At 33.2% G+C, this 25,865-nt stretch overlaps 1 protein-coding gene across 1 annotated transcript in view; it reads right to left on the bottom strand.

Annotated features, from left to right (window-relative positions):
• LOC145683476 (uncharacterized) overlaps positions 1-24,272 on the bottom strand; it is an 82,542-nt gene extending 58,270 nt beyond the window's left edge. The window contains exons 1-2 of the mRNA XM_081754806.1: positions 24,217-24,272; positions 20,881-20,965 (exon numbers count right to left, since the gene is read on the bottom strand). Of these exons, the coding sequence (XP_081610932.1) occupies positions 20,881-20,965; positions 24,217-24,252 (121 nt within the window). The 5' untranslated portion in view covers positions 24,253-24,272. The remainder of the gene's footprint in view (positions 1-20,880; positions 20,966-24,216) is intronic.
• Positions 24,273-25,865: the final 1,593 nt, after the last annotated feature.

The following is a 25,865-nucleotide window of genomic DNA, read 5'->3' on the forward strand; positions in this document are numbered from 1 at the left end:
ATACTTGGAATTCTCAAACATTGTAAAGACATTTTCTCCGCCGATTTTTACTTCACTTATTAGGTGATGTTGCACCTTAGCAATTCCGAACTATTATATCTAGCCCAACCCGGAGCTATTCAAACGTAGAACCAGTAGTTCCAAAAATGACCGTTGGCGCTGACAATCAAGCATACGGAGAACGATACTAAGCTTCCTCTCGACAGTAGCTGAAAGCACTACAGGGTAGGAAACTAAACCAAATTATCGGGACTCTCGAGAGACCTTTTTTTTAAACTACGGAATAGAGATTTAGATCTCTAACCGTTACACAATCTACTTTCTAGAAGTTTTCAGCAATACAAAAAACATTTAAGATTTTCCAGGTAAAAGAACAAAGTTAACAATACTCTTATGTTCAATTATGTACTATTATTTTTCAATAATAATAATAATAATAATAATAATAATAATAATAATAATAATAATAATAATAATAATAATAATAATAATAATAATAATAATAAAAATGATTATAATATTTATTATTAATATTATTTTCTATTATTATTATTATTATTATTATTATTATTATTATTATTATTATTATTATTATTATTATAGGTCTTTATACCCACAGCCTGAAAAAATACACATGTTGTGTTTCATGATTTGTTCCTTTAATACATTTTCTCTGTGTCTTTGGATACGGCTAAGTATTTAGTAAGTGGAATTATTCTGATGATACATACCTTGTACTCTATTTTTACTGATATTTCGTACCCTTTCCAGCATCGGTTTTTATAATTTCGACGAATATATCGGATGAGAAAGGTATATTAACGTATTGGAAATATACAAGGAATATAAATATATTCTATGTACCTTTCAACCATGGTGAAAAATGATTTTAAATAATTAGTATAATAATATAAAAAATAAAATATAAGGAGAGATAGTAGTAGTAGTAATCAAAATGCGAAAGATAATATAATCAAAGAATATTTTACAGTAAAATGAAACGAGAAAAGAAAATATTGAAAAGTAATAAAAATAAAAATAAAATGAACGAAACAATCGTGAATGAACCAAATAAACATTATTTCATACTCGTACTAAGATATACTCAATTTACAACACAAACAATCATATCGCAGACACAACAACTCTTTCAAGGAAAGTATATGAACAAACAACATATACACAAAAATACATGTAATAATGTTTAAGGCATAATGAATACTAAGGAAAAATTACAGAGTACGCGGTAAATTGCTGCTCCGAAAAGAAGAGTTGAAATTAGGTTAAATTCTTTCTTTTGTGAAACCAGGGAATAGTGGATTACGACAATTTGTGACGTGATGGATAATGTATGAGTAAACGCCTTTACGAATGTCACCCATTCTGCATGGAAAGAATGAATACTCAAATATATCGCAGCTATTACTCGTCTGCATTGTCCTTTTATATTTTAACATAAATGGCCATCAACAAACCACAACTGCCTCGCTTTAGCAAAAAATATTTAATATCCCATGCCATCTTTGCATCATATACTTTTCACTTTTATAGGATTAATATGTTCTCCAACTGTCCTCCAATAATAGTTGCAGTAGGCCTCAAGTGAGAAGACTAATCTTTATTCATCTACTAGCACAACCTAGCTGTGTTGTGTTTTGCAGTTATCTACATCAGATTTGCTCTCTCATTTTCAACTATTGATTGTGATCTGAGGATCACAGACACCAATCAGATAATACTTCAAAATAATATTCCTTCTACACCTTATTACCCTAACTGAGTTCCAAAATATACTATAGATCAGCTTCCATTGTTTCTAATTCTTCCAATTACACAGTATGATATGTTCTGTACCATGTATAACCGTTGATTAGGCAATTAGCTCTTATTACTAACTACGTGTTGAAATAAGATACTGAGGTGATAATCAAATTTTGTTGTTTCAAACTTTCTTTAACAGTACATTCTTTTTGTTGTGTACTGAGCTTGCAGCAAGTAACTTGAGAGTAATCTGATACTACCATTGATCGTGATGAAGATGTATTCTGACTATTTATTTTCACAATCTCCAGATCATATACTTATGCATATAGTCTAGGTATGATCAATAATACTAAAAGCTAATAGTTTTGATTGGCTGACAATGATAAGTAACATTACGTTACTAAACTCAGTAAACGTGTTTTCTCATACAAATATTAAAATTTTGTATTTAGGGTTTCAAGACTGTGGCTTGAACAATTACATACACTTAGCGATTAAAAATCTAAAGGATACCTTGTATATTATGTGGTATTATGTTATATTAGCTGGAAATTTCGAGATTTTATTGAATACACATTAGAGTATTTATGAAACTTTTTACTCTTGGAAATATTTTTCAAGGAGTAAAGTTTTAGACCTATATTATGTAGTATTATGTCATATTAGCAGGGTAATAAGGATTCTATTGAAGACACATTGCAGTATTTATGCTTGTTTTAACTCTTGGGAGTTTTTAGTAGACCTAAAGTCAAGAAGTTACTGAATTAGATACATAACGTTTATGAGTAAAGTTTGCAGATACTTTCGTTATTATCTAAATTGTTTCCTCATGCCTGCTATTAGATCAAAGAATTTTGAGGTATTTTTTGAAAGTAATAATTTCAGATTTAAACAGGTATTCTGAATTAATTTATGTGGACATTTAACATTTAAGCATGCTTAAGTAAAAGTCACGTAAAACCGACGAGCAATCAAGGATATAATGGATAAAGCTTTATGAAATATTGATTCCTATTACACACAACATTCCTTGTAAGTTGAAATACTCATCTAGATTGCGTTGTCATATTTGTGGAGAGGAGAATATATTTAGGTAAAAGCAAATGAGAAGAGTAATTTGTGCAGAACGTGGATGAATAGGTTGTTGGATAGATAATGACATTTAACATTTCTGTGTGCAATAAGTTATGAGACATATTCCTACAAATTCAGGGACCTGAACCACAAACTGTACCACCAGGAGTCAAATCTTAGTCGTCTGCTTTACATACTTGTAAGTTAGTCTCATTTCATAGGGACTACTCAATATGTTGGCCAATAGAGGAAATCAAGTTTATACGGAAAATAGTAGTGACGATGTGAACTGATTTGGATATGTATAGAATCAGGTTAAAATTGGAATATTTACTTATTACTTCGAACGTTATGTATTCTTAAATTATGAGTTCATTTAAAAGAGATCAATAGTGTTGTCCCAAATCATGATAATTCTGCAAATAAAGAATAAATGAAAAAGTAAGTGTTTATCAGATGTACGCGACAATATAAGTTTTATGAATGTTTCCAGTCATATTTAGAAATTTTATATATATATATATATATATATATATATATATATATATATATATATATATTTAAAGAAATGCTACTTACATATGTGACACGGAATAAAATTAAAATATTAGTGTTCCTTGAATATTATGTACTTTTCAGGTAAACTACAACAATTTAGTGTTAATACACCAGAATGTACATAGCTTATATAGCATTCGAATATTATGTTAATTACTTCAAGAACAGGTTGGGGATTATTGAGAATTGAAAATAAAGTATATTTTAAAATGAAGAACTTTCTGAGGCTAACAGAAAATGATTCAGATGTAGCGGATGTTAACAACTACATGTAGCGGATAAAAACAGAAAGTATGTTACGGAAGTTTGTTAATGATTTGAGGGAGGATTTAAAACAAAATGAAAAGGATCAGATACAACTGAACGCTAAATTATATCAATAAGTACAGAAATTTATCCACTTTATCATAACATTAAAGATAGGTTTATGATGATATTACATCCTACTTTCTTTTTAATGTCTAGATTTTAGACATGTATGATTGATCGTTCAAGATTTTCAAACAATTTGTTATTACATGACGATACTAGGAGGTCGAAACAAGTAATATGTATAACGAATCAGGTTCCTTAGTCGTGCGAAATGTCAGTCCACAAAAGACAGTTAATTTTATCAGTCTTCATGTTGGACGTTATGTTGATTATTTGCGTATAAAGGAAAACAGAAGAAAATACTATATAATTTTAGTATGGGAGTTTAATGAATAGATTTATATAATTACATAAGACATAACATATATGGTGCTCCGTATTTTAAGATGAGTTTATTATGAATAGCAGTCGCAAAATTGTCTTCCGTTAAGTCCGGCATGCTTTCAGCTATGACATATCTTGTACAAATATCACACATAATTAAAATATACTTGTGACGATATGTAGATGTTGGAAAGGGGCCACATTGGTCAACTGAGACTATTGAAAATGGGGCCGCTTTTGGAAATATTTGGTTTAATAGTAGCTACTTGGCTTCCTCTTTTCTTTACTTGACAAGAAACTCATTGTCTAATTTTCTGAGGAAAGTAATTACGCATGTGTGGAAAATAAACCTTTTGTAGATGCAATTGATATGTACGATTCTGGCCAGCATGCACTGCAGCTTACGGACGAGTGTGCAGTAAGTTAAAAATTTCATCTCTCATATTAAATAGAATACACAATAAATGCTTCGTGATATTTCCAAATCTACATGCACGGTATAACTTTCCATAAATTAATTGGAATGCTCCAACTTGCCGATCGAGCCTGTAGTCTTCTCCTTACTTATTTTCCTGTAAGCATCTGTATATGGGTCCAAAATAAGGGTCTGCCTTTTGCATTTTTCCAATGTTTTCGGGTGCTTGGAAATTTACTAAACATCTCTCTTGGTAAAAAACTTCTAATAACAGGTCTCCCGGTTGTGGGGGAACAACCGAAAAGCGACTCATCGAGTCAACAGGGATATTCTCACTTCGGACATGAACAGGGGTAAAATCATACTCCGACAAAATTAAACTCCAACGAAGTAGCTTGAGCGGTAGATTAGCTGCTGTTTTGAAGTAGACTAATGCTCGGTTGTCTATTTTCAAATAAAATGCCTTCCTATTAAATAATATTTAAATGCCTTTACTGCGGCTAATACGGCTAGCAATTCCTGTTCTATTGTTGAAAGGTTTTGCTCTGCTGGTGTCAAAAGTCTCGAGCAATAACCAATGGGAGTCCAATCTTGTAATTTTTCGTCCGTACACTGCGTACACATTGCAGAAATTCCCGTTTTGGATGCATCTGTCCATAAACACAAAGGTTTGTCTGGCCGTTAAGGAGCTAGTATTGGTGCTTCAAAAGTTTCTTTTTTAACGTCTCAAATGCCTGTTGGTGAGTAGAGTCCTAACTAAATTTCACGCCCTTTTTAAATAACTTTTGTAGATTTTGTACTACTTCCGCGTAATTAGGTAAAAATTTCCTTACAAAATTGCACAAACCGAGAAACGATCTACCGTTTTTCGTCGATTTCGGAACAGGATAAGTTTCAATTGCTTTTAACAGCCGATCTGAGATTTGGTAGCCATAACGCGACACTTTGTGTCCAAGCGCTAAAATTTCTTGGAATAAAAATTGAAATTTTTCTACTGAAGTCCTGATTTACTAAGACGTGTAAATAAATCTCTTAAAATCTCAATAATTCGCTCCTGCGAATTGGCAAAAACGTACAAATCGTCTACATAACAGGCTATGCTTTCTGGATGGAGGTTAGCCAACACCATAGACATCAATCTATTGTAGACAGCACCAGTATTTACAAACCCTTGGGGAGTAACACAATACTGAACTGTCCCAAGTGACGATAGAGAAAAGGCAAAATATGGACGAGAATCTGGTGTTAATTCTATATTAAAATATGCCAAAGAGACGTCCAAATTACATACCGAATATGTCCAGCCATGGAAGAAATTATATCATGTATAGGTGGTAAAGCCAAAGAATGATGAACCACTTATGAATTCAACAGTCGCATATCAGCTATTTTTCTCAACTTTCCCGATGGTTTTCTCAAAAATAACACTGGGGAAATAAAAGGAGAACTAGACCTTTCCACAACACGTTACTGACTTAGAGTATTCATGTATTCACGCACTTCTCATTGCAAGGCTTTCGGTATTTGATATTATTTACGAGAGGTAGGTAACTCTGACTTTAGTTGCACCCTGTATTGATATCCTATCGCACGGCCTAATCTATTTGGATTCCAGGTAAAAATATCGGCAAATTCCCAACATAGCTCTATTACATTTTGTTTATATCCCGGACTAGCTTTTTCTCCTATTTTCAATTTTGAAGCATCAAATAACCTTTGACCTTCTTCCAAAAATTCGTGATTTATGTAATCGTCATCTTCTAATGCGGTAATAACATCTGTTGGTTAAATATATTCTACCTTACCGACTACAAGATTAGTATTTAATATTACCTTATGTGCTAATGGATTTATTATCTCAATAACTGGAGACTTATCTGACACAAGAGCTCTCGGAATTAAACTTCCTAATCTTTCCGGTAATTCTTGATTCGGTTCAAGAACAATTTCTTTATATGACCTAGATTGTTTTAATGTTAATGGAACGATAACCTTAGATCTCGCTGGTAACATACATCTCTTCTTTACAACAAACTTAGTTGCAAGAGCTTGCTCAATAAAAAATAATACGAAACTCGACACATTGTGCTCCTTATTTACATCAATTTCTGCATTCTTGGGTGGTAATCCAAACCTGGTTAACGTTAAAAGATTCCTTCATAGACACAAGTTAGCTTGGTGAAATATTAAGAAATCGTTTCTTATTACACTTTCGGTTTAAAATGCTCCAAGACACGGAACTTGTGGTGAAAAGTCCTTCCATTAATGCAAAATCTAACAATTGCCATATATTTTATAATTACGGGGTTCTGAGATATACCCAACACTTTAGTATGTGTTTCAATAAGTGTTACATTTCTAGGCAACAATGATTTTTCTATATTGCTGATAGTAGAAGCAGAATCAGCAATAACATTGGCTGTATTAGAATTTACGTCTATAGGAAACTTATCTATTTCGTTTTATATATTTTAAAGGGACTTGAATGAATTTCTTCTTCGATTTTCTAGCATTTTACGCCATTCGTTATATGTGACTAGATTATCTTTCTGTTGACGATTTTGATTATTAAGCTGTACATTGTTATTTTCCGAACATGCACAGCCGTCATGCACGGTTGAACTCAGTTTAAACCTTGCGTTTGATAAGCATTTGCGTCTGAGATCTGCATATTTTGATAAGTAGGAACTGCATATTGGGGAAAACTTTATTGGACTGGTGCCATTTGTGGAACACACAGATTTCCCTGTGACATACAATTTGGGTCCATAACTACTGGTAATTGCCAAGTTTGATACATCTGGGGTACAAATGACCCTTGTGGGTAGTAATTATTTCGACTTCTACTTTTAAAATTATTTTTACCCCTAAAAGCTTAGCCTCTATATGAAGCTGTTCCAACACTATTTTGTGACTGATAATTATTTTGTCTACAATTTCTCGAATTTCCTCTGAAATTTCCACGAACATTTTCTCTATGGAAATCTCTGTTGTTCTGATTAAAATTTTGTTTACCAGAATTATTTCCCTGTGTTATCTGCACATTAGTTTCCTCACATTGTTTTTGTGTATCCTCAAAATTTTCATTTTCAACGTTAATTGTTCTAGTTGTTTCTGGACATTCTCCATTGCCTGCGATGTTTTGTCATGTTCTTTGTTATTCCGTTCCGACCCAATAGTTTGAAATGTATTATGGTCCTGTTTGGTCCCTTTCGCAACCTGCGAACTAGATATTATATTATTACGCGATCTCCTACTTTGAAGCAAAACTATATTATCTTCATCTTCATCTGACTCGGATAATTCGGCCTCACTTGATTCTGCTGATGGTTCTGAATCCGAAGACATATATTTTTGCAATTTTCCCAATTTACGCAATTCCTTTTTCATTGATGAATTCAGACTAGCATGAATCTCATGTTTCTTTCTATTATTCACCCTATACCTATTTGTTTCGAGATTATTCAAGCTTGAATAAACTCATCCAATGAATTAAATTGCTGCACACCTACTCTTTCTAAAAAGTATGGCCTCAAACCGTTAGTCAAAATAGAAATAATCTGGGTTTCCGTTAATGTGGGCGCTCCTTTATCTATCAATCCTAATACCTCGTATATGTAACTCTGTACCAACTCATGTTTCTTTGAACTCTATTTTGAATTTTAACGAAAATATCTACATTCTATTTCGGTGTTTTGAAACACTTTTTTTAAACTTCTTCCTTAAATGTCTCATATGACTTAGTAGGTAACTGCTTCCTATTTATAAAAACACGTAATCTTTCTTTCTCTTTTCCTGAAAAGCATGTTATTACTAGATCTTTAGCCTCATCCGGGGATAATTTTTTGAGCTTTATAGTATCGTTAAATGCAGAAAAGAACTGCTGAATGGTCATTTCTTTCGGACCATATTTGGGAAAAGGAAAGGCATTGCTATACACATTTACAATAGGTCTTGAATTTTGATCGGGTGTTCCTGACTGAGAATTAGATTGAGAAACATTAGTTAGGTTAACATTTTCACCACTTCTGTTCTTTGCTTGGGAGGGAGATGGAGGGGTCGCTATGTCTGATCTTAACTTCACTCTACGTCTGCTCATAAGTTTTATAACAATAAATATTTAATTATTGAACGTGATTTCTGTACTGAACTAACCTCGTGTTTCAAGATAATCTTCGCACACGCTACTGTCTACATAAGCATTTCCTGTTACAATGCACTGCAATAAGATATCCTAAGAATGCCTGACATATGAAAACCAACTCAATCATAAACGCAAAACACATCTATATGTATATGTAATATTTCTTTGTTGTAAATTACCATAGAATTCTCTATAGGAAATGGTATGCACATATTCAAACATATATATCAGCACCATCCTGGATAATAACAAATCTGATATCCCATGTGATTTTTCTCTACATGATTTGACTCTTTACACATATATGTGTGGCTTCGGGATCGATATCAATATTTTAAACGGAAAATTGTACTATCATTTATGTTCGTTCACTCCTATAACATGTTTCTAACAAGGGCGCTAGACACAAAAATTCGGCGCTTATTCCACCATAACATGTGCCAACTTATTGGACCGAAATCCGGGCGTTGACACACAATTTTATCCAATCATAGCTCAATGTATTAATAACCATATTAGCATGGGGGCAATTTAAAGAGTTTTCTCATAACAAACTTAACCTTTTAATTTTAGATAGAGCGATTAATTTGTTAAAATAGATGGTTTTGGTTCACTACGTACCATTTGTCATGTGTTCTATACATCATTAAAAAATTAAACAAATATATATATTCTTTCGAGTAGACTCGAACTGACGTCCTTTGGATTTGTAATCTACCGCCTTAAAAACTACACTACGATCATTGCTTGGTAAGCGCTTAGTTGTTGGCATATTTATTCGCATTTGTTTTTTATGTTCCCGCTTCGACAATTTCTACTTTTTTTTACCATGTATTTCAGGTTTTTCTCTTTCGGTGTCGTACTTTATTTACCCATGCACTATTCGTATTTACTGCTTGTGCCCTTCTTCAGTGTCTTATTCAGATTAGGCTTTATTCGTTACCCTTCACTACACTTTTGATTGATTTAATTCTCATATTATCCATGGTCAGAGCACAGGAATGCCACTCAAGAAAGAGACGTACATTAGGGTGCATCGAAGTTCCATCTTAAAAAATCAGCCTACCCTTAGCGACATTTTTTTGCGAAATGGTCTCTATACGTCATATAGAAAATCGCAGGCCGATTAGTGAATTTCTTCAGGTGCCACTAACGGCCTAAAGTTTCAAAAATTTGTTAAGAAATACATTTTTAAAAAAAAATATACATATTTACTTTTACCTAAACATTTTACCCTTAGTAGTTATTTTCGGTTGAAATGTACATATTTTACGTTAAAAAAATTTCAGCTTGACCGGTCAAGTCCTTCAGGTGCTACCGGCTTCTTAAAATTTGGACAAAACCCCCCAAAAATATATTTTATTCAGTGTTTTGTAAAAAAAATCGAGTTTTCGTCTCTTATAAACAGCTAATTAGGTTAAAAAATGGGGCAATCAAGGTAAAAAAAAACAGACTTTACAGTAGACTAAATGTTATCAAATAAGGCACATACAGGTAGTTGTCCAGCTTATGTTTGTAGCGCGAAAAAAATAACAAGTAATTATTTTTGTAAATTAAAAGTGGTGTAGCGTCCGGAGAAAAGAAAAAAGTGACTCCTTGTTAGTGTGTCTGGAGATGAGATTAGGAGTAATTTTGCGTTGCTTTCTAGACAGAAAAAATGGTGTTTGATGTGGAAGCTATTTACGTTGCGGATTGTGTTTAAGTGAAAATACGTGTGCATTTTTGTGCGTTTTTGAAGGATTGCGTCGTATTTGTCCTTGTCGGCAGTCATTGAATGTGTCAGTTCGTCATTCCAATGGTGCGGCAAGATTGTTGAGGTCTTGCGTTGACAAAAGTGTCTAAGTGTTCAAAATTGCTTTCGGTGAATAAACTATCAAGTGTTCGTAAAGATGTCACCTAAAAAGAAGTCACGTTTGAATGTAAGGAACTTTGTCCAGAATGTCATTGAATCCCCAATGGAATTCACTTTTAATCAGCTTCCAACAATCGCTGGTGTTCTTAAGCAATTCTTGAGAAAAAAAGAGAACACGAAATGGGAAAAAGCATCTCAGAAGGACCACTCTGCTAAGGTGCTAGCTCATTCGTGGCAAGGAAAGTAATTCAAATTTGGGAAAATGCATCAATCAGTGGTGCAGCTATTTTGAGCGAGCAACGGGTTATAGCGTTGATTTTACATTATCAAAAGGAGGTCCGTCAGCTGCAAAAGTTCAAGGACAAACCCGTCTTTTTCTTTCTTCCAAAGTTGCAGAATTCCAGGAGTTCGCCAGCAAATCTTTGTTTGATATCGCTTCTTGCAAACGCATCGATCCGGTTGCTTAGATTTCTGCGAGAGAGAAGAAAGTGCCTAAATTGAAGGTTTAATTTTCAATTGACCAGAGAACCACCCGACAGATGGGTATGGCAGGACTTTATAGAAAGGAGACACAGAAACGTGTCAAACATTTATTGCGAAAAAATCGAGGTCAGAAAAATCAACTAAAGCCCAATGAAATTAGTAGTTCCAGAAGACAAAACGATATTGTCCCTTTACAAAATGAATCGTGAGAAGAGTCAGTTTCCAAGGTCGAGTTTCTTCCTGTGCTTAAAAGAAAGAAGACTAGCCCTTCTAAACAAACGATACTTAGATTGCTGACATTCTCCAATGCAGTATATAGACGTAATATATAAAACCGCAATTATCACTTCGTTGCTTTTGGCAGATGTCGGATTTGTTACCCCAGTTCATAAGCAGAAGGTGATCGACAAAAGCAAGATTCGGGGAGAGAAGAAATCCTTAGGAAACGCCATCGTTGAAAAGGCGAGTGCATCGCTTGAATCGATCAAAGTTAAAGCGTTATACTTCGACGGAAGAAAGAATCAGACTCTCACTCTTGAGACTAAAGACGGCATCAACCACCGAATAATGAAAAAAGATCACTACGTACTTCTACAGGAGCCAGTATCGAACTATATTGGCCACATCTCTCCTTCACCTGGAAGAGAAGAGAACATACGGGCTGCCATCACAAAGTTCTTTGTTCATCAAAATATCCCCCTGTCCGATCTGGTTTCTTGGGTTGCGACGGTACTGCTACCAACACTGGTCGGAAGAATGGTGCGATGGCATATACTGAAGTCTTCCTGAACGAACCCCTTCAGAGAATCGTCTGTATGATACACATGAATGAGCTCCCATTTCGACATTTGATTGAATTTATAGACGGGAAGTCTACTGGACCAAATACATTTAGAGAACCAATAAGATCAGCACTTCCAACCTGCGAAGAGTTGCCACTCCAGAATTTTCAGCCCGTTCCAGCAGACTGGAACCTCAACTTCACTGAGAATGCATTAAGCACGGATCAAAAATATTTGCTGAATATCTGCCAAGTGGTTTCTTCAGGAGAATGCCCCGTTGGGTTAACTCACATGAAGCCTGGTAGAATTCATCAAGCCAGATGGCTAACTACAGCAAATAGAGTCTTACGTTTGTACGTAGAGACAAAAGAACCCACTAATGAACTTAAAACCATCGTCCAGTACATCATGATGGTCTACGCGCTACTCTGGTTTGCTGTGATCCGCAATCCATCGTGTGCAGAAGGAGCTCGTCATTTGTGGCACCTTAGAACGACTTCTCTCCACATGGAAGCGAAATACAGGAAAATTCATCCAGTTATCCGTAGAAATGCGTGGTACGGCCATCCTGAGAACCTACTTCTGTCAATGTTGACTGACCAAGATGCCAAAGTACGAGAACTTGGCTGGAGGACAGTCCTAAAAGCAAGACAAACGACCCAATCTGGTGATCGCGTACCGGTACGAGAATTCGTCGTCCCTGAAATCAACTTAGAAGTGGCAAACTATGTTGATATGATTAATCGGTAAACATGCACGCTGACGGAGCCACCACTGACAAAGCACTTGAGCCTACAGAAGCTAAGAGAAAATGTAAAGACGGCTCCAATGGCTGATTAATCTATTACATCCTTACCCTGTCACACTCGCGCTGTAGAAAGAATGGTGAAGTTGCTGACTGAAGCGGTATCAGCGGTATGTGGGCAAGAAGCACGACATAGATTTGTCCTAGCAACACTACAATCAAGAAAAAACATAACAGAATTTATTACAAAAACAATTTGAGGTAAAAGAGTAACGATATGAACTTAACACTGCCATATGCAACATTAGTATATACAGATGGGCGCGTGGGTGGACTTCAAACTGCAACCAGCTCCTCGTGGTGAGTTCTGGGTTATTTACAACATTATTGGAAATAAGCAAAGAGCTGCAGATGTAAAGCAAAATATTTCTTATCTAATTAACGATCCAGATGAATCACAAACAAAGCAACTTAATTTTTAAGAAATGAAAAAAGTAGGGACACAATCGTCCATATTTTAAGCCACTGGTGGCACCTGAATGACTTGACTAATCAAGCTGAAATTTTTTCACGTTAAATATAGACTCTTTACAGAAACAAAACCACATAGGATAACCATATTTTATAAAAGTACATATTTTACATTTTTTAAAATAACATTTATTTTTTTAACAAAATTTAAAAATATTCGGCCGTTGGTGGCACCTAAAGATATTGACCAGTCGACTTGCAATTTTTTACACGTTATATGGAGCCCATTTCGCAAAAAATATCACTAAGGGTAAGCTGATTTCTAAAAAGTGGAAATTCGATGCAACCTTACGTACATTTACATTTCTATTAGAGAGTACAAAACATCAGCCAGTTGTCGTACCAAAAACATTATTATTTTGTTCATTTCCTAAGTTATGTACTAACACTTATCTAATGTATTGATTGTAGGTATGAGTGGAGAAACAGAATTTAATATGATAAGTGTTTTAGATTGTACAGAACGTTTCCTTAATCTTCCACATCGCCTTATCTAACTTTCTTTGGACTTACCCGTTTCATATACAAATATGAAGTCACACGAGATATAATGTAGTTCGAAATTCAATGGACAATGTTGATACAAATATTCTGTATCAAACAGGCATTACAGAAAAGCAACAGTAACAAACTGTGATCCTATTGACTCTACATTCGATAAATGTTCAAATGTCGAGAATAACATGAGAACCGGCCAACGTCTTGATACACTTACCTGAGGCGACCCAGTGAGAGGCAGTATGTATTACCCGAGTGTTTAATTAATGTGAGAGTGCACGGTCACTCATAAATGCATTGCGCTAGTATGCTGCAGCAATCACACCAGATTTCTAACTTTAAAGTAGAGTTACTTCTTCAAATTTCTTAAGCCGTCGAGTTAGCTTGCTAAAAAGATACGATGAATATTCCTTGCTGTGGAGCACATGCTTTGAAATTAATTTAAAATAAAAAGAAAAAGTTTACTAAATTTATCACCGTTTAATAAAAAATAAGGATAATAGAGTTAATCGGAATACAACGTAACAAATTGTTCATTATCCCTTACAAGATTTACTTTATTAAAATTCATATTAATATCTAAATATATATATTGTTTGGCAGTATCCAAAAGGGTTACTTTATAGAGAAGAGAACAATTCAATGTTTAAGATTGCAACACGTCAATTAGTTATAACACTTAACATGGTTATACTATGTTATGAATTCGAAAGACCAATTAATATTTTAAACGTGTAAAGGTGAAAGAAACTTAGAGTAATAAACCGTATAGTAATAAATATTTTGAATCAGCATAACTATTCCTTGTTAAAACTCAGTATTTTACATACAAATGTACATCATTTCTAACTTCCTTCAATTTTCGATATAATTAGTTTTGATTTTGGTGTAAAGAAAATCGTAAATAATTGCAGAGTATATCGTAAATTATGCTAATGAGCTCTATCTGGACGTTTGATAAATAAATATGTAAAATAGGGGTTGAAAAATTAGTACTAATCTTATGCTTCTATACTGTATAAGAAATGTATTGCCATATCTAGTTGGTTCCCATTTTTTCGGTTGTATTTATTAACACATTTGATCTTTATGATTGGTATCCTAGAAAATATCATGACAGCTGCTTTATGTTCAATACATACACAATTGTAAGATGAAAATATGTATGCAAACTTATTTCAAATTTAATATTAAAATTATTCAGTATTCTACGCACAACGTAATTGATATTTTTCATTAACCAATGAACTCTGATGAGAAGTTAATTGTTCAGTGAGTTAACATTATGAGTATTTATAAGGTTGAACTTTTACTAAGTACAAATAATACAGCATACCATTATGATCAAATTTCTACATTACAGTCTTGGCAATCTTGATGGAATTGAAATGGTGGATCATATCGGTAGGTGTAAACAATAATGTTACTTTTAAAATACTATAAAGTATATCACATTCAAATTTATTTTTCAATACCGTAGCATTAGTCATCAATATATAAATCAGCAGTCAATCCTCGTTTCACAAGACTAGTATATATATATATATATATATATATATATATATATATATATATATATCCTCTACATTTACACTAACGATTTTCCCTATTTCAGATAATAAATGATGTTTAAGGAAAGTAAAATATTTTTCAGAATGTATGTGAAAAATAACGAGTACCGCACTATTATTTTCTTATTTAGTAGTAATTATCTCATTATATTGATTGTAGGTAGGAGAGTAAAATTGGAATTAAATCTAATAAGTTGTACCTAGATTGTATTGAAGACAAATAACCAAACGTTTTCTTAATCTCCTATACAATCTTATCTAACGTTTTTTAGAATACTCAATTTATATGTACATGAAGTCACGCTAGATGTAATGTAGTTCTAAATGCAATGAAGAACCTTGGAACAAATATTCTGTATCACACAGACAATACAGAAAAGCAGCAGTAAGAAATCGTGATCCGATTGACTCTACATTCGGTGCAGGTTCTGGATGTATCTTGTGAGCCTGCCAAATTTCTGAATATAGTAACCTTGGACGATCCAATGAGAGACAGTCAGTATTACCCGAGTGAAAAATTAATGTGAATGTGCAGAGAGACTAAAATAATACATTGTCGAAGTACGCTGGAGAAACCACACAAGGTTCCTGACTTTAAATCGGAGCTATATCTTCACATACCTTAAGTTGGATAGGTATAGTGACTTGTGGGCAAGTTTTTGGTGTATAATGTTCCCAGTTCAATTTTCGCAGCAAAACTTTGTAATTAGAAGTTATTATTATTATCCTAGTAAATGTATCATAATAGGTTCGAGAAATATCCTCTCCAGACTGCAGAGCACCAAACTTCCTAAAATTACATTAAATGGCACACATATAGTTTTTGATGAAAAAATGAAAAATCTGGGCCTCTTATTTGATCAGAATCTTCTATGGGCGGATCATATAAATCATGTATGCAAAAAGGCGTTTGGTGCATTGCACTCTCTATACCGTTTGAAAAATACGTTGCCTTATCCAATTAAGACATCTATAGTACAAAGCCTCGTACTATCACATGTTGATTATTGCATTGGAGCTTATGGCAACGTAAATAAAGAAGCGCTAAGAAAGTTACAGAGGGTTCAGAATGCATGCGTTCGATTTGTTTTCAATCTTAAACGTTCAGATCACTTGACGCCATTTTTTAATGAATTGGGCTGGCTAGATATCCAAGCTTGCTACATATACCAATCAATGACAATTTTATTTAAAGTTTTGACATTTGGTGTGCCTATATATCTTCACAATAAACTACAGTATGTTAGAGATAGCCACAATCGTGATACTCGCTCTAGCAGATCAACACTGCTGTCGATACCTCGTCATAATACGAATCAAATGGCTAATTCATTCACAATCTCTGGTATTAGAGAATGGAACAGACTTCCACCAGATGTAAGGAATTCACCCTCAATTGCGACATTCAAAAGAAATTTGAAGCAATATCTGATAGCCTTAGTCAATGTACACCAATCTCGGGAATGATGTTTTTTTTTTTTTCATAAAGCTGAGCAGTAGCAACCAAATGAAACAGAAACTTGAGGTATGTATTTATAATACAAGATTTGCGGGGAGGTATGGGGGAGGGGGGTATGTAAGGTAGTATACTTTTAAGAATACATATATCGTTCTGTGTATGCTGTATGTATAGTTTTCTTGTTTTTATGATAAATAGTGTGAGGGTATGGGGGGAGAGTGTATGTAAGGGAGCATATTCGTGTATAGGGATATATGTGTGTGTAGGAACATATGCATTAATGTAGTAATTGTAATGTATTTTTATGGATTTGACGTCAATGGTAATACTTATAACTTGTATACATTTGAGTTGGTTGAGTGTAAGAAAAGGCAAACATAGCCTTAACTCTGCCGTTAAATAAATAAATAAATAAATTAAGACTATAGGTTTTCATCTAATATACGTCTAGCCCTATAAAGGTATACTAAACTGTAATCATCAAAACAAAATAAGCTAAGTCGAATACATATATCAAGTCATAACAGTAGATAGATTGTTAGTTTACCCTCCTTTCAGAATTTAATTTAACTCAACCGTTAAATCTCGCCTCAATAACGTATTTTGTTTCCACAAGCGAAGCCACTCTAATTTCTGTTTTATCTTATTCTCATTCAATTTTCCATGCCTGCAGTATTTAGAACTTGACTTATTACTGATTTTTCATTTTACGTTCTTAAAGATTCTGGATGTTTATACTTAAACAATAATAAGAACAAACGATCACAGAAACTGTTTCAAATGTAAGAATTTGATCGATCGGGTTGAAGTGTAACTTCTCTTCAAAAGAGAATAGGACCTACTAAGAAAGTACGAATCATACATATGAATAACTTATAAATAAGAATTATAGCAATTATAAAAATTGTGGTTTCAAAATTAAGTTATAACAATAATTGTAAATATCTGCTTGTGTTTTCTTAGGTCTATGGTAATATAGCAATCACATAAATGCTTTTAACCAACGCCTTGGGGCATTGTAGAAACTAAGAGTCGTCGTAGAACCTAATGGAGACTATAATACAAAATAGTACTCTTTAAAAAGCTTTGAATAATTTCATATACACAGCTAAAAAGTTCTATTCGAAGCTATCTAATTATATGTAGTTTTCCTCTTACTTGATCTCAATTTAGCCTTGTGACTTCCCGTGTACTTTTGAACAATGTTATATTCCTTTACTGGAACATATTCTGTGTTTCTATTGGATACGTGGTTAAAGTTCTTGCTTTCAAAACCGTAAAATTTCGCGGAAGAGTATTTTCCTGTGTGTTCAACTATAAATCACATTAGTTTTCAATTCATTCATTTATTTGTAATTTTGAATGTGACAAATTTTACATTGAGTACATTCCAATAAACAATAAAATTAGCCAGCTAGCAATATTATATTAAACATGAAAGTAAAATGTATAAAATGAAGGAAACAGAATTATATTTTCCTAAATGTTTCTACAGTGTTTTAGTTGCGACATTGTGCATCAAGATTTACAGTTCAACTTCCTTTATTTTCAAAGATCTTGCACCGAACACAAGTATCGACTTCAAAATTCGTATAGCATTTAATTGGTAAGGAATGTGCTTGTACACTTATGAGAAACTTAGAACAGATATCACGGATATACAAAATAGTAACTCAAAGAATGAACTGCCTTTAAAATGTTACAACTCTCTTTGTCTATAATATATTCTCTTGTACCGAGAATCACACAGATAGACTAGCTGAAATGTCTGTTCATCGCAGGAGGAGAATAGGTCTTGGGAAGGTATTTGAAAATACATTTAGCCCTTGGGAAGCTTAGTTGAATAGAAAATAAAACCATAAATTTCTAGCTCATAGAAAGCGCTAACCATGGCAATCTCCATTTTAAACAGTTCAACGTTTGCTCTTAGTACTGAGACAAACAAATTTTTGCCTTTTTATATTTTGGAAAATGTTATAGAAACTGCTCTGTGTTTTGCAATTCTCCATTTGAAGAGCAAGTTTCATAAACGCTAGTCATATTCTCTTACGTTCAATAAGGAGTTCATATACGAAGTTTCAATTCCGTAATATGACGAGCGTGTGACTAACTCTTCTTTTTATGTATAAATGTAGATTTTGTCCGTACTTTTAGTATAAAAATAAAAACTTCCACTTCATCCCATAATGAAAGTGACATGATAAAAACCAGTTCGAGCCTAGTGCTAACTATGTTCAGACGTTCATTTCAGAATAAGATTAAAAACAACATCGGCTTAACTTGCGTATAGCTAGATAATAAGCACTAATATTCCAGTATTATTCGGAAAAGGAGACATTGTGTAAGGAAATAAGTGCCAACTACATGATTTACATTAATGTAATGAAATTTTTGTCTAACCCCAGGTTCTTGAGTTAGAGTACTGAGCGGTCAGCAAAATCTCGATTATTTCACTGACATTAACCTACCACAATATTTGTTTCATACTTTTAATCCATTCATTCCTGGTTTACATGCACTGAACGAATTTACTGACTCACACTCTATATACAACGATAATCGTTAATCGTAAAGTGAGCACAATGACTCATTGATGAAAATCTCCACTCTGGTGTGAGGTGCTTCTGATTCGATCTCAGGCCACGCGAGTAAAGTTGGGCGACATCTTGTCCTTGGTTATTTTCTAGGATTTTAGGTTTCCACGCTCACTCTTAATGTACGAATTATTAATAATCAGTCATTTTCAATAATCATCCGTCCTCTTTAGCCTAAAGAGCATAATTGTGTCTTATCACTCTAGAAATTTGTTTATGTTTATTAATTTCAGCTTTGATTGAAATTATTGTCTAAACATTTTAATTTATCTTCTAGAAACTATATTATTAAAATTTCATGTATTTTGATATTTGGGACTATCGATTTTCATGTTTTGTTAGTTTTCCCTCCGACTTTGCCCCTCTCTAAGTATAACTTTAATTTGCCACTCTTTGCTAGAAGTTAATACTTCCAATATGTCAGATGCATATAATATTTTCAACTTCTCTCCAATAATGTTTAAATCGAATGACAAAGGGATAATATTTGAACCCTCATCTGCCTCGTTGCAACTTGTAATGTTAATCGCTTGATTATGCCGCAAAATAGCAAACATAATTCGCGTAAGTGATTTTCCAGTTACTCTATCTTCTTTGAATGGATCTTTGATATTTTTTTTTTAATTCAGTATGATTTCTTTGGTCTGTATAATTCAATTATTTTGATAAGCAAATATCTCACATATTACTTTACATTATACTTTGTATTACTCTTGAAACTATTTCGTTTAGAGCAACCTTTATAAAATAAATTTGTCGGCGCATTAGAATCAGAACATGTAGTTTTTACAGACCGCTTATTTTATCACATAATGATTCCCTTCTCGCGAAATACTGAAGAACTAGATGAATATATTCCATGTCACTTTCGGCTCAAGAATATACATTAGAGACAAGACAAGAATGATTTATAACTTTGTTTAATATATATGATGTAATGTACTGTATTACAGAGTTCTGACTTTTTCAAACATCATAGAACATAATTTTTCTTAAACAGGATTCGCACCTAAACTAAAGTTCAATTCCGTACGCAACTCGTTATCCTAGTCATTGCACCAAGAATACTTCATTCAAGAAGTTGTTCATTTGTTTATATTAAACATTGGTGATCTATACCCCGTCTAAATATGAATGGTGTATTATCCAGTAAGAGTATTTTCATTTCATTTATTTTTTGTAATATGTGAATTTCTTATACAACAATTACATATTTCCTTCCAGATAATCAATATCTCTGCTAAAATGGTCATGTTACTCTGTACTAGAATAAAGGGAAGATAGATTACTCTGTAAGTAAAGGTTTGATGGATGTAAGGATATATTTTTTCGAAAATAAGTTTCTTTTCGCCATCTAGGTTTCTGTGACCAGAAGTGCACAACAATGTATCTCCAGATAACAATAATGGGACAGTGAAAACATTTTTTCGTTAGTGTGAAATGCTTCCTCACTTGCAGTATTCCTTTGACATCTCTGTCAGAGACAAAGATTTGATTTTTGCGTTACTGACATTTTATGTTTGAAACGAAACATTCAGTTAGCAAAGTATATACACAAAACACTAAACCAAATTTTATCTATAGTTAGAGTTTAGAACTTGTGGAATATATATGCGTAACCACGCTTTATTGAATGTTACTGATTTCAACTGACAGAAACTGAAGTTATGTTTTTTATGCAATACAAAAGATATGTCGGATTAAAATAACTCACCTTGTGATTTCTGCCCAGTTTGATATCCTTGATGTGTGTCAGAATGTTGCAATTTTCTAATTGATAAAGGATATATTGTTGAGATCTATAAAAGAAAATACGAGGGCAAGTCAAAAACTATCTACACTTTTCATTCTACAGTTTATTTACATGAATCTAGGGTTATACTATACACATTATTTTTCTACGTAATCTCCCTCCTTATCAATGCACTTGGCCCAACGGTCAACGAGCTTAGGTATTCCTTCCAAATTAAAAGTTTCCAGTTGGGCGTAAAGCCAGTTTTGCACCGCCTTTTACACGTCTAAAACTAACCGCCGCCTTTTACACGTCCAAATCGGCGACCACGTGTGGATGATTTGATGGACAGAGCCACGACTGATGTTCAAAGCAGCTGCTACCTCATCGATAGTGATTCGACTATTCGCCACAACCATTGCTCGAGCTTGCTGAATGTTGTCATCTGTAGTGGAGGTTGATGGCCGTCCTGCTCGCTCTTCATGCGTTACACTTGTTCGAACACTTTTAAACTTCTCGAGCCACAAAAACAGTTGTACATGACTTTCAATTTTATAACTGAAACAAATGTTTCTGGGTCAGTGAATGATCTGATTTTCATGTGACATAGTATGTATTTTCGTTAACTTCAATCATATGCACTCCTTTATACAGAGGTTGAAATCGAACTTAAAATTATTGGAGTAGCTGTACTATTCTCGGCATTGTAATCCACAGGCCTCATGAATATAGTGTGTCCAGTGAGAAATGTGATTAATGAGAAATGAAGGACAAGGTGTTGCGTTATCGTAGTTTATATAACTGTTTCTTCGAAAGAGATATCTCGTGATTCAATACATTCATTGAAGCGGTTTCAGGACATGATGAAGCCATCTTGTGAATTTTGTTTCGAAATTGGCTTCACAAATATCGGTCAAAGATTTTTAGAGGCCTGGTATGGTGCAGAACAGGATGTATCGAGAAAAAACCTTTTTTTCTCGAAATGTTAAGGTGGATAGTATGAAAAAGTGGTGATTTTTATTAAAAAGATGTTTTTTTTTAAAATTATTTTTAATGTCGTTTAGGTGACGTGCATCGACCTTGAAATTTTGTTTTAGTTATGCAACACGCACAACAATATCACAAAAATCTCATGATTTTGCTATTTTGTGTATCCTTGTGCATTATTGTCTTTCTTTTTGTTGTTTATGATATATATGAGAAATTCGTGCCTATGGGCTCCTTCCTATGTTATTCACTTATTTTTGTGTCAAAGATGTCAACTTTAGACTAAAAATGCCTTTTTCTATTAACGTTTTCCAATTGGTTTTCCAATTGGATTGGTTTCCGTTCAGTTTTATTCGAAAGTTTTCCGAAATAAGGGAATAAAAGATTTGTCTTTTTAATTGCTAGCAGTTCCTCAATTAGTGACCAGCGCTTCGCTTAATTTCGTAGCTTATTATGTTTCGAAAATAACTCAGAGCTTACCACGAGGAGGTGTGTGGACTAAGACGTCCGCCCACCCACCCTAAATTGTTAGCAAAGATGATTTTACCAACGGTCAGGCCAAGATTTTCTTCTAGTTTTCTCCTTAGATTTTATAGTCATTTTTTCTAAAATTTCGGCACATATCTTCTAGATTCCAACTCCACTTTGATGTAGATAACATGTGGGTTGACGTCTAAAACGGAAGAAGCAGCTTCTGTGGTGATTTTTGCAAGTTTGGAGACAGAACAACAAAGGAAGCAGTAGCGATCTCACGGGTAAGAAACACTCTCAATAGGGATAATGGGTCTCAACTCAGCCTTGTTGAGTGGTCCCTTTTCAGGAACAAAACCAAATTCAAGAAAGTCATTTCTCGTAGCCACAACAACAGCCAATCAGGAGTCAGAATCTTTTAGCCAATCACAAGTCAGCATTTCGCTCGGTTAATCACAAGTCCCAATTCATAACTCTGCCAATAAGTGGCCATCGTATAAACATGCTCACATCTCTGGTATCTTCATTGGAATCCCTGAAGATGAATGCGATGTCAGCATTTGAAACACCGGATGTTAATACTTTCACCTGGTTGATAGCTAGAGAAGACTTACTAAAATGTATTTAGTGCTTTGGTCAGTTTTGGTTTATAAATGCTCTGAAATTTTATAATTGGAGCTACAATTCTTTAATAATAGTATATAAAGCTCTAGTTTAGGAAAGGTTCATTTTGTAATGTATTGAAAATGAGTTTTTGTCCCGAGAAACTTTCCCTGTAGGACAACTACTTAATTTTCCTGACCTTTTCTTTCTTGTTTTATATTGAGACTCACTAATTTTTTTCCGAAAGTAATTATATAAATAATATTACATATAAATTAATACTGCTTAAGCCTTTTTCCCATTGACTATTAGTTATTTTTAAGTGAGAGTATTATTTTGTTGCAGATAACAAGTGAACGCTCAGCGTATAACATTAAAGGAACACAAAAGTACCAGAATTGAAAGTAAATAATGCATTAGAAACAGTAGACGTTAATGAGTGAGGATGACGTACAAGATAACATGTCCACATAAAAATGATTTTATGCTACAAGAAATACAGTATTGTAGATAATTAAACTATTAATCAATTAGATACTTCGCATTTCTTAATCGTATTGCAAGTGAGATTGAATTTTTCTAGGGGTAATATTCTATAGACTACTGGTACTCTCTTTTTGTTCTTTTGAAAAGTAAGTTTATATATGCATATTATTTAAGGAAAACGAAATTACCATAAGTTACTTTACATTTATATTGATATTGACAGATTAAAGTAATCGCCCATGTTAATTTCTTAGTGACCAAAGTAAGGAGAAAAAGTAAATGAAAATTGCGTATATTATTTCCAAATTTTAGTCGAGTTTTCTAAACCTGTAATGCATAATACACAATATGCTTAAATTTTATGCATCTTGTATTTTGTGGACTAATGCTATGTTTATGAGGACCACAAGGGGTGAGGTAGGTAAACCACAATTTAAGAAACTGCGTTTATTACTCCGATGATGAAACAGGAGCGCTACGATTTCAAAATAATGTAAAAAACAATCATAAAATTCAATCATCTTAATTTGATATAAGATCTTATATATAAAAAAATATATCTAGGAAAACTAACATCGTGTTATAAAATCTAAAGTAGTACAATATTTCATATATCTGATGTTATTTTCTTTTGAACAGCTGCACTTCCTTCACATATGCATTAATGATCATTATAATTCAGCTAGTTCAGTATTTTGCACTCAATGTATCAAATGAAATTGTAAAATGTATCAAATACAACAATACCATATCATATTATTGAATACTTACCTGTAAAAGAGTAATAAATATTATGTACACTGTCATACTTATTCTTCTGTCCAAGAACGAAGACTATGTAGAAAAAATATTTTATCTTGTTATTAAATGCTGTTCTTTCATACTTCATAAATCAAACTTTCGTGTTTTATTAAACATATTACATATTAGCCAATTAACGTAAAAAACGTAACAATAGCCTTTATTGTATACAAAAGAATAATTTAACATTAAAGTCCATTTTTTGAATTTTTCACAGAGAAACTCAACGTTGTTACATACATTAAATGCTGAATTTTTTGCGTAGAAAGTTTGGAATTTAAATTTCACATGATCAAATTAAAACTAAAATGAAAGGAATGTGGAAAGTTTAGTACATGCCTTGCTTTCATAGCAATTACATTTCCAGCTATCAATGTTGTTATTTCTTTACGACATTATCTTCAAATACAATATAAATAGTTACAGTTGTAATATCTTTTGTGAAACAATTAATTATAATTTACTCTTCAGCATTACTTTGTTTGTGCTTCAAAGTTCTTTAATGAACCCTGAAACTATTAACAGGACGTCTTAATCTATTTCCTAAATAATAACAGTACTATTTGTTGAAGATGGAGAGTATTTTTGCAGAGTTTATTAAAGTAAATTCAAATTCATGTGAACTAGCTTACATACTCAGTGCAATATAAAAGTTACAGATGCATTAAAAAAGCGATTCTTCTCTTTACCAAACCTGTAGAGTAACATTCTACTAATACTCCCTCTACTGAGATTCAATTTGCCTTTTCATTTTATTTTCGATTAGCTGCAATACCCGTTATTCGCATGGGGGCTGTATTTGGAAGTAAACGCCTGCGGGAGTTTTTTTTCCTTTTAAAATTGACTCAGGCCCGTCTTTCAGAACCGGTATCTGAAAATGAAAACAGGAACGGGTTATTATCATTGAGATTTCCTTTCTTTTCTTTATACATTGTCCATTATGTTAGAGGTAAACGTGAACGGAAAAAGGAAAAATGAAAGAACCATAGCACACAACATAGAAAAATAACAAAAAACGACAATAAACTATGAAACATTAACAAAAAATTCCCTGAGCGCTATATCCATTGAGATTGACTATTATTTAACTACTTACTTTCTAATTGTATCCTGTTCCTATCCTAATAGTTTATCAAACTGTCATTTACTAAACTATCTAACCTATCTTAACCTAACCCAATCTAACCTTACATGATATTGTTTATTGCTTACTAATGTTTAATTATTTTATGGTTTTTAATTTTTTTCTTTAATACTTTATGCATATAAGTTTTATCTTCATTTATTTGTTGTTTATGCATGTATTTCTTTATTTAAAATTACCAGTTATATAAGTTGCGATATTCATTCCCTCTTTTCGCGTCCTAGTTCTCCATTTTTTAATATTTTTTCTTTAAGGACGGACGTTATTATATATGATTTATTTTATTTGTTTATTTTGTTATTTATTTGTTTATTATTGGTTTTCTCTTCTTTCTTTGGCTTCTCCCTGTATGGTTTTTGGATAATAACTGTATGATTTGGGGGCTGTGGGGGTTTCTTTCCTTTTTTTCTTCTCTTGGCTCAGGCCGTCTTTCAGATCCGCATTTGAAACTTTTGACCGAAACGGGTAATCATCA

This window comes from Thermobia domestica, chromosome 4 (genome assembly GCF_964235325.1).
Source record: "Thermobia domestica chromosome 4, izTheDome1.hap1.1, whole genome shotgun sequence".
NCBI classification, from domain to species: domain Eukaryota; kingdom Metazoa; phylum Arthropoda; class Insecta; order Zygentoma; family Lepismatidae; genus Thermobia; species Thermobia domestica.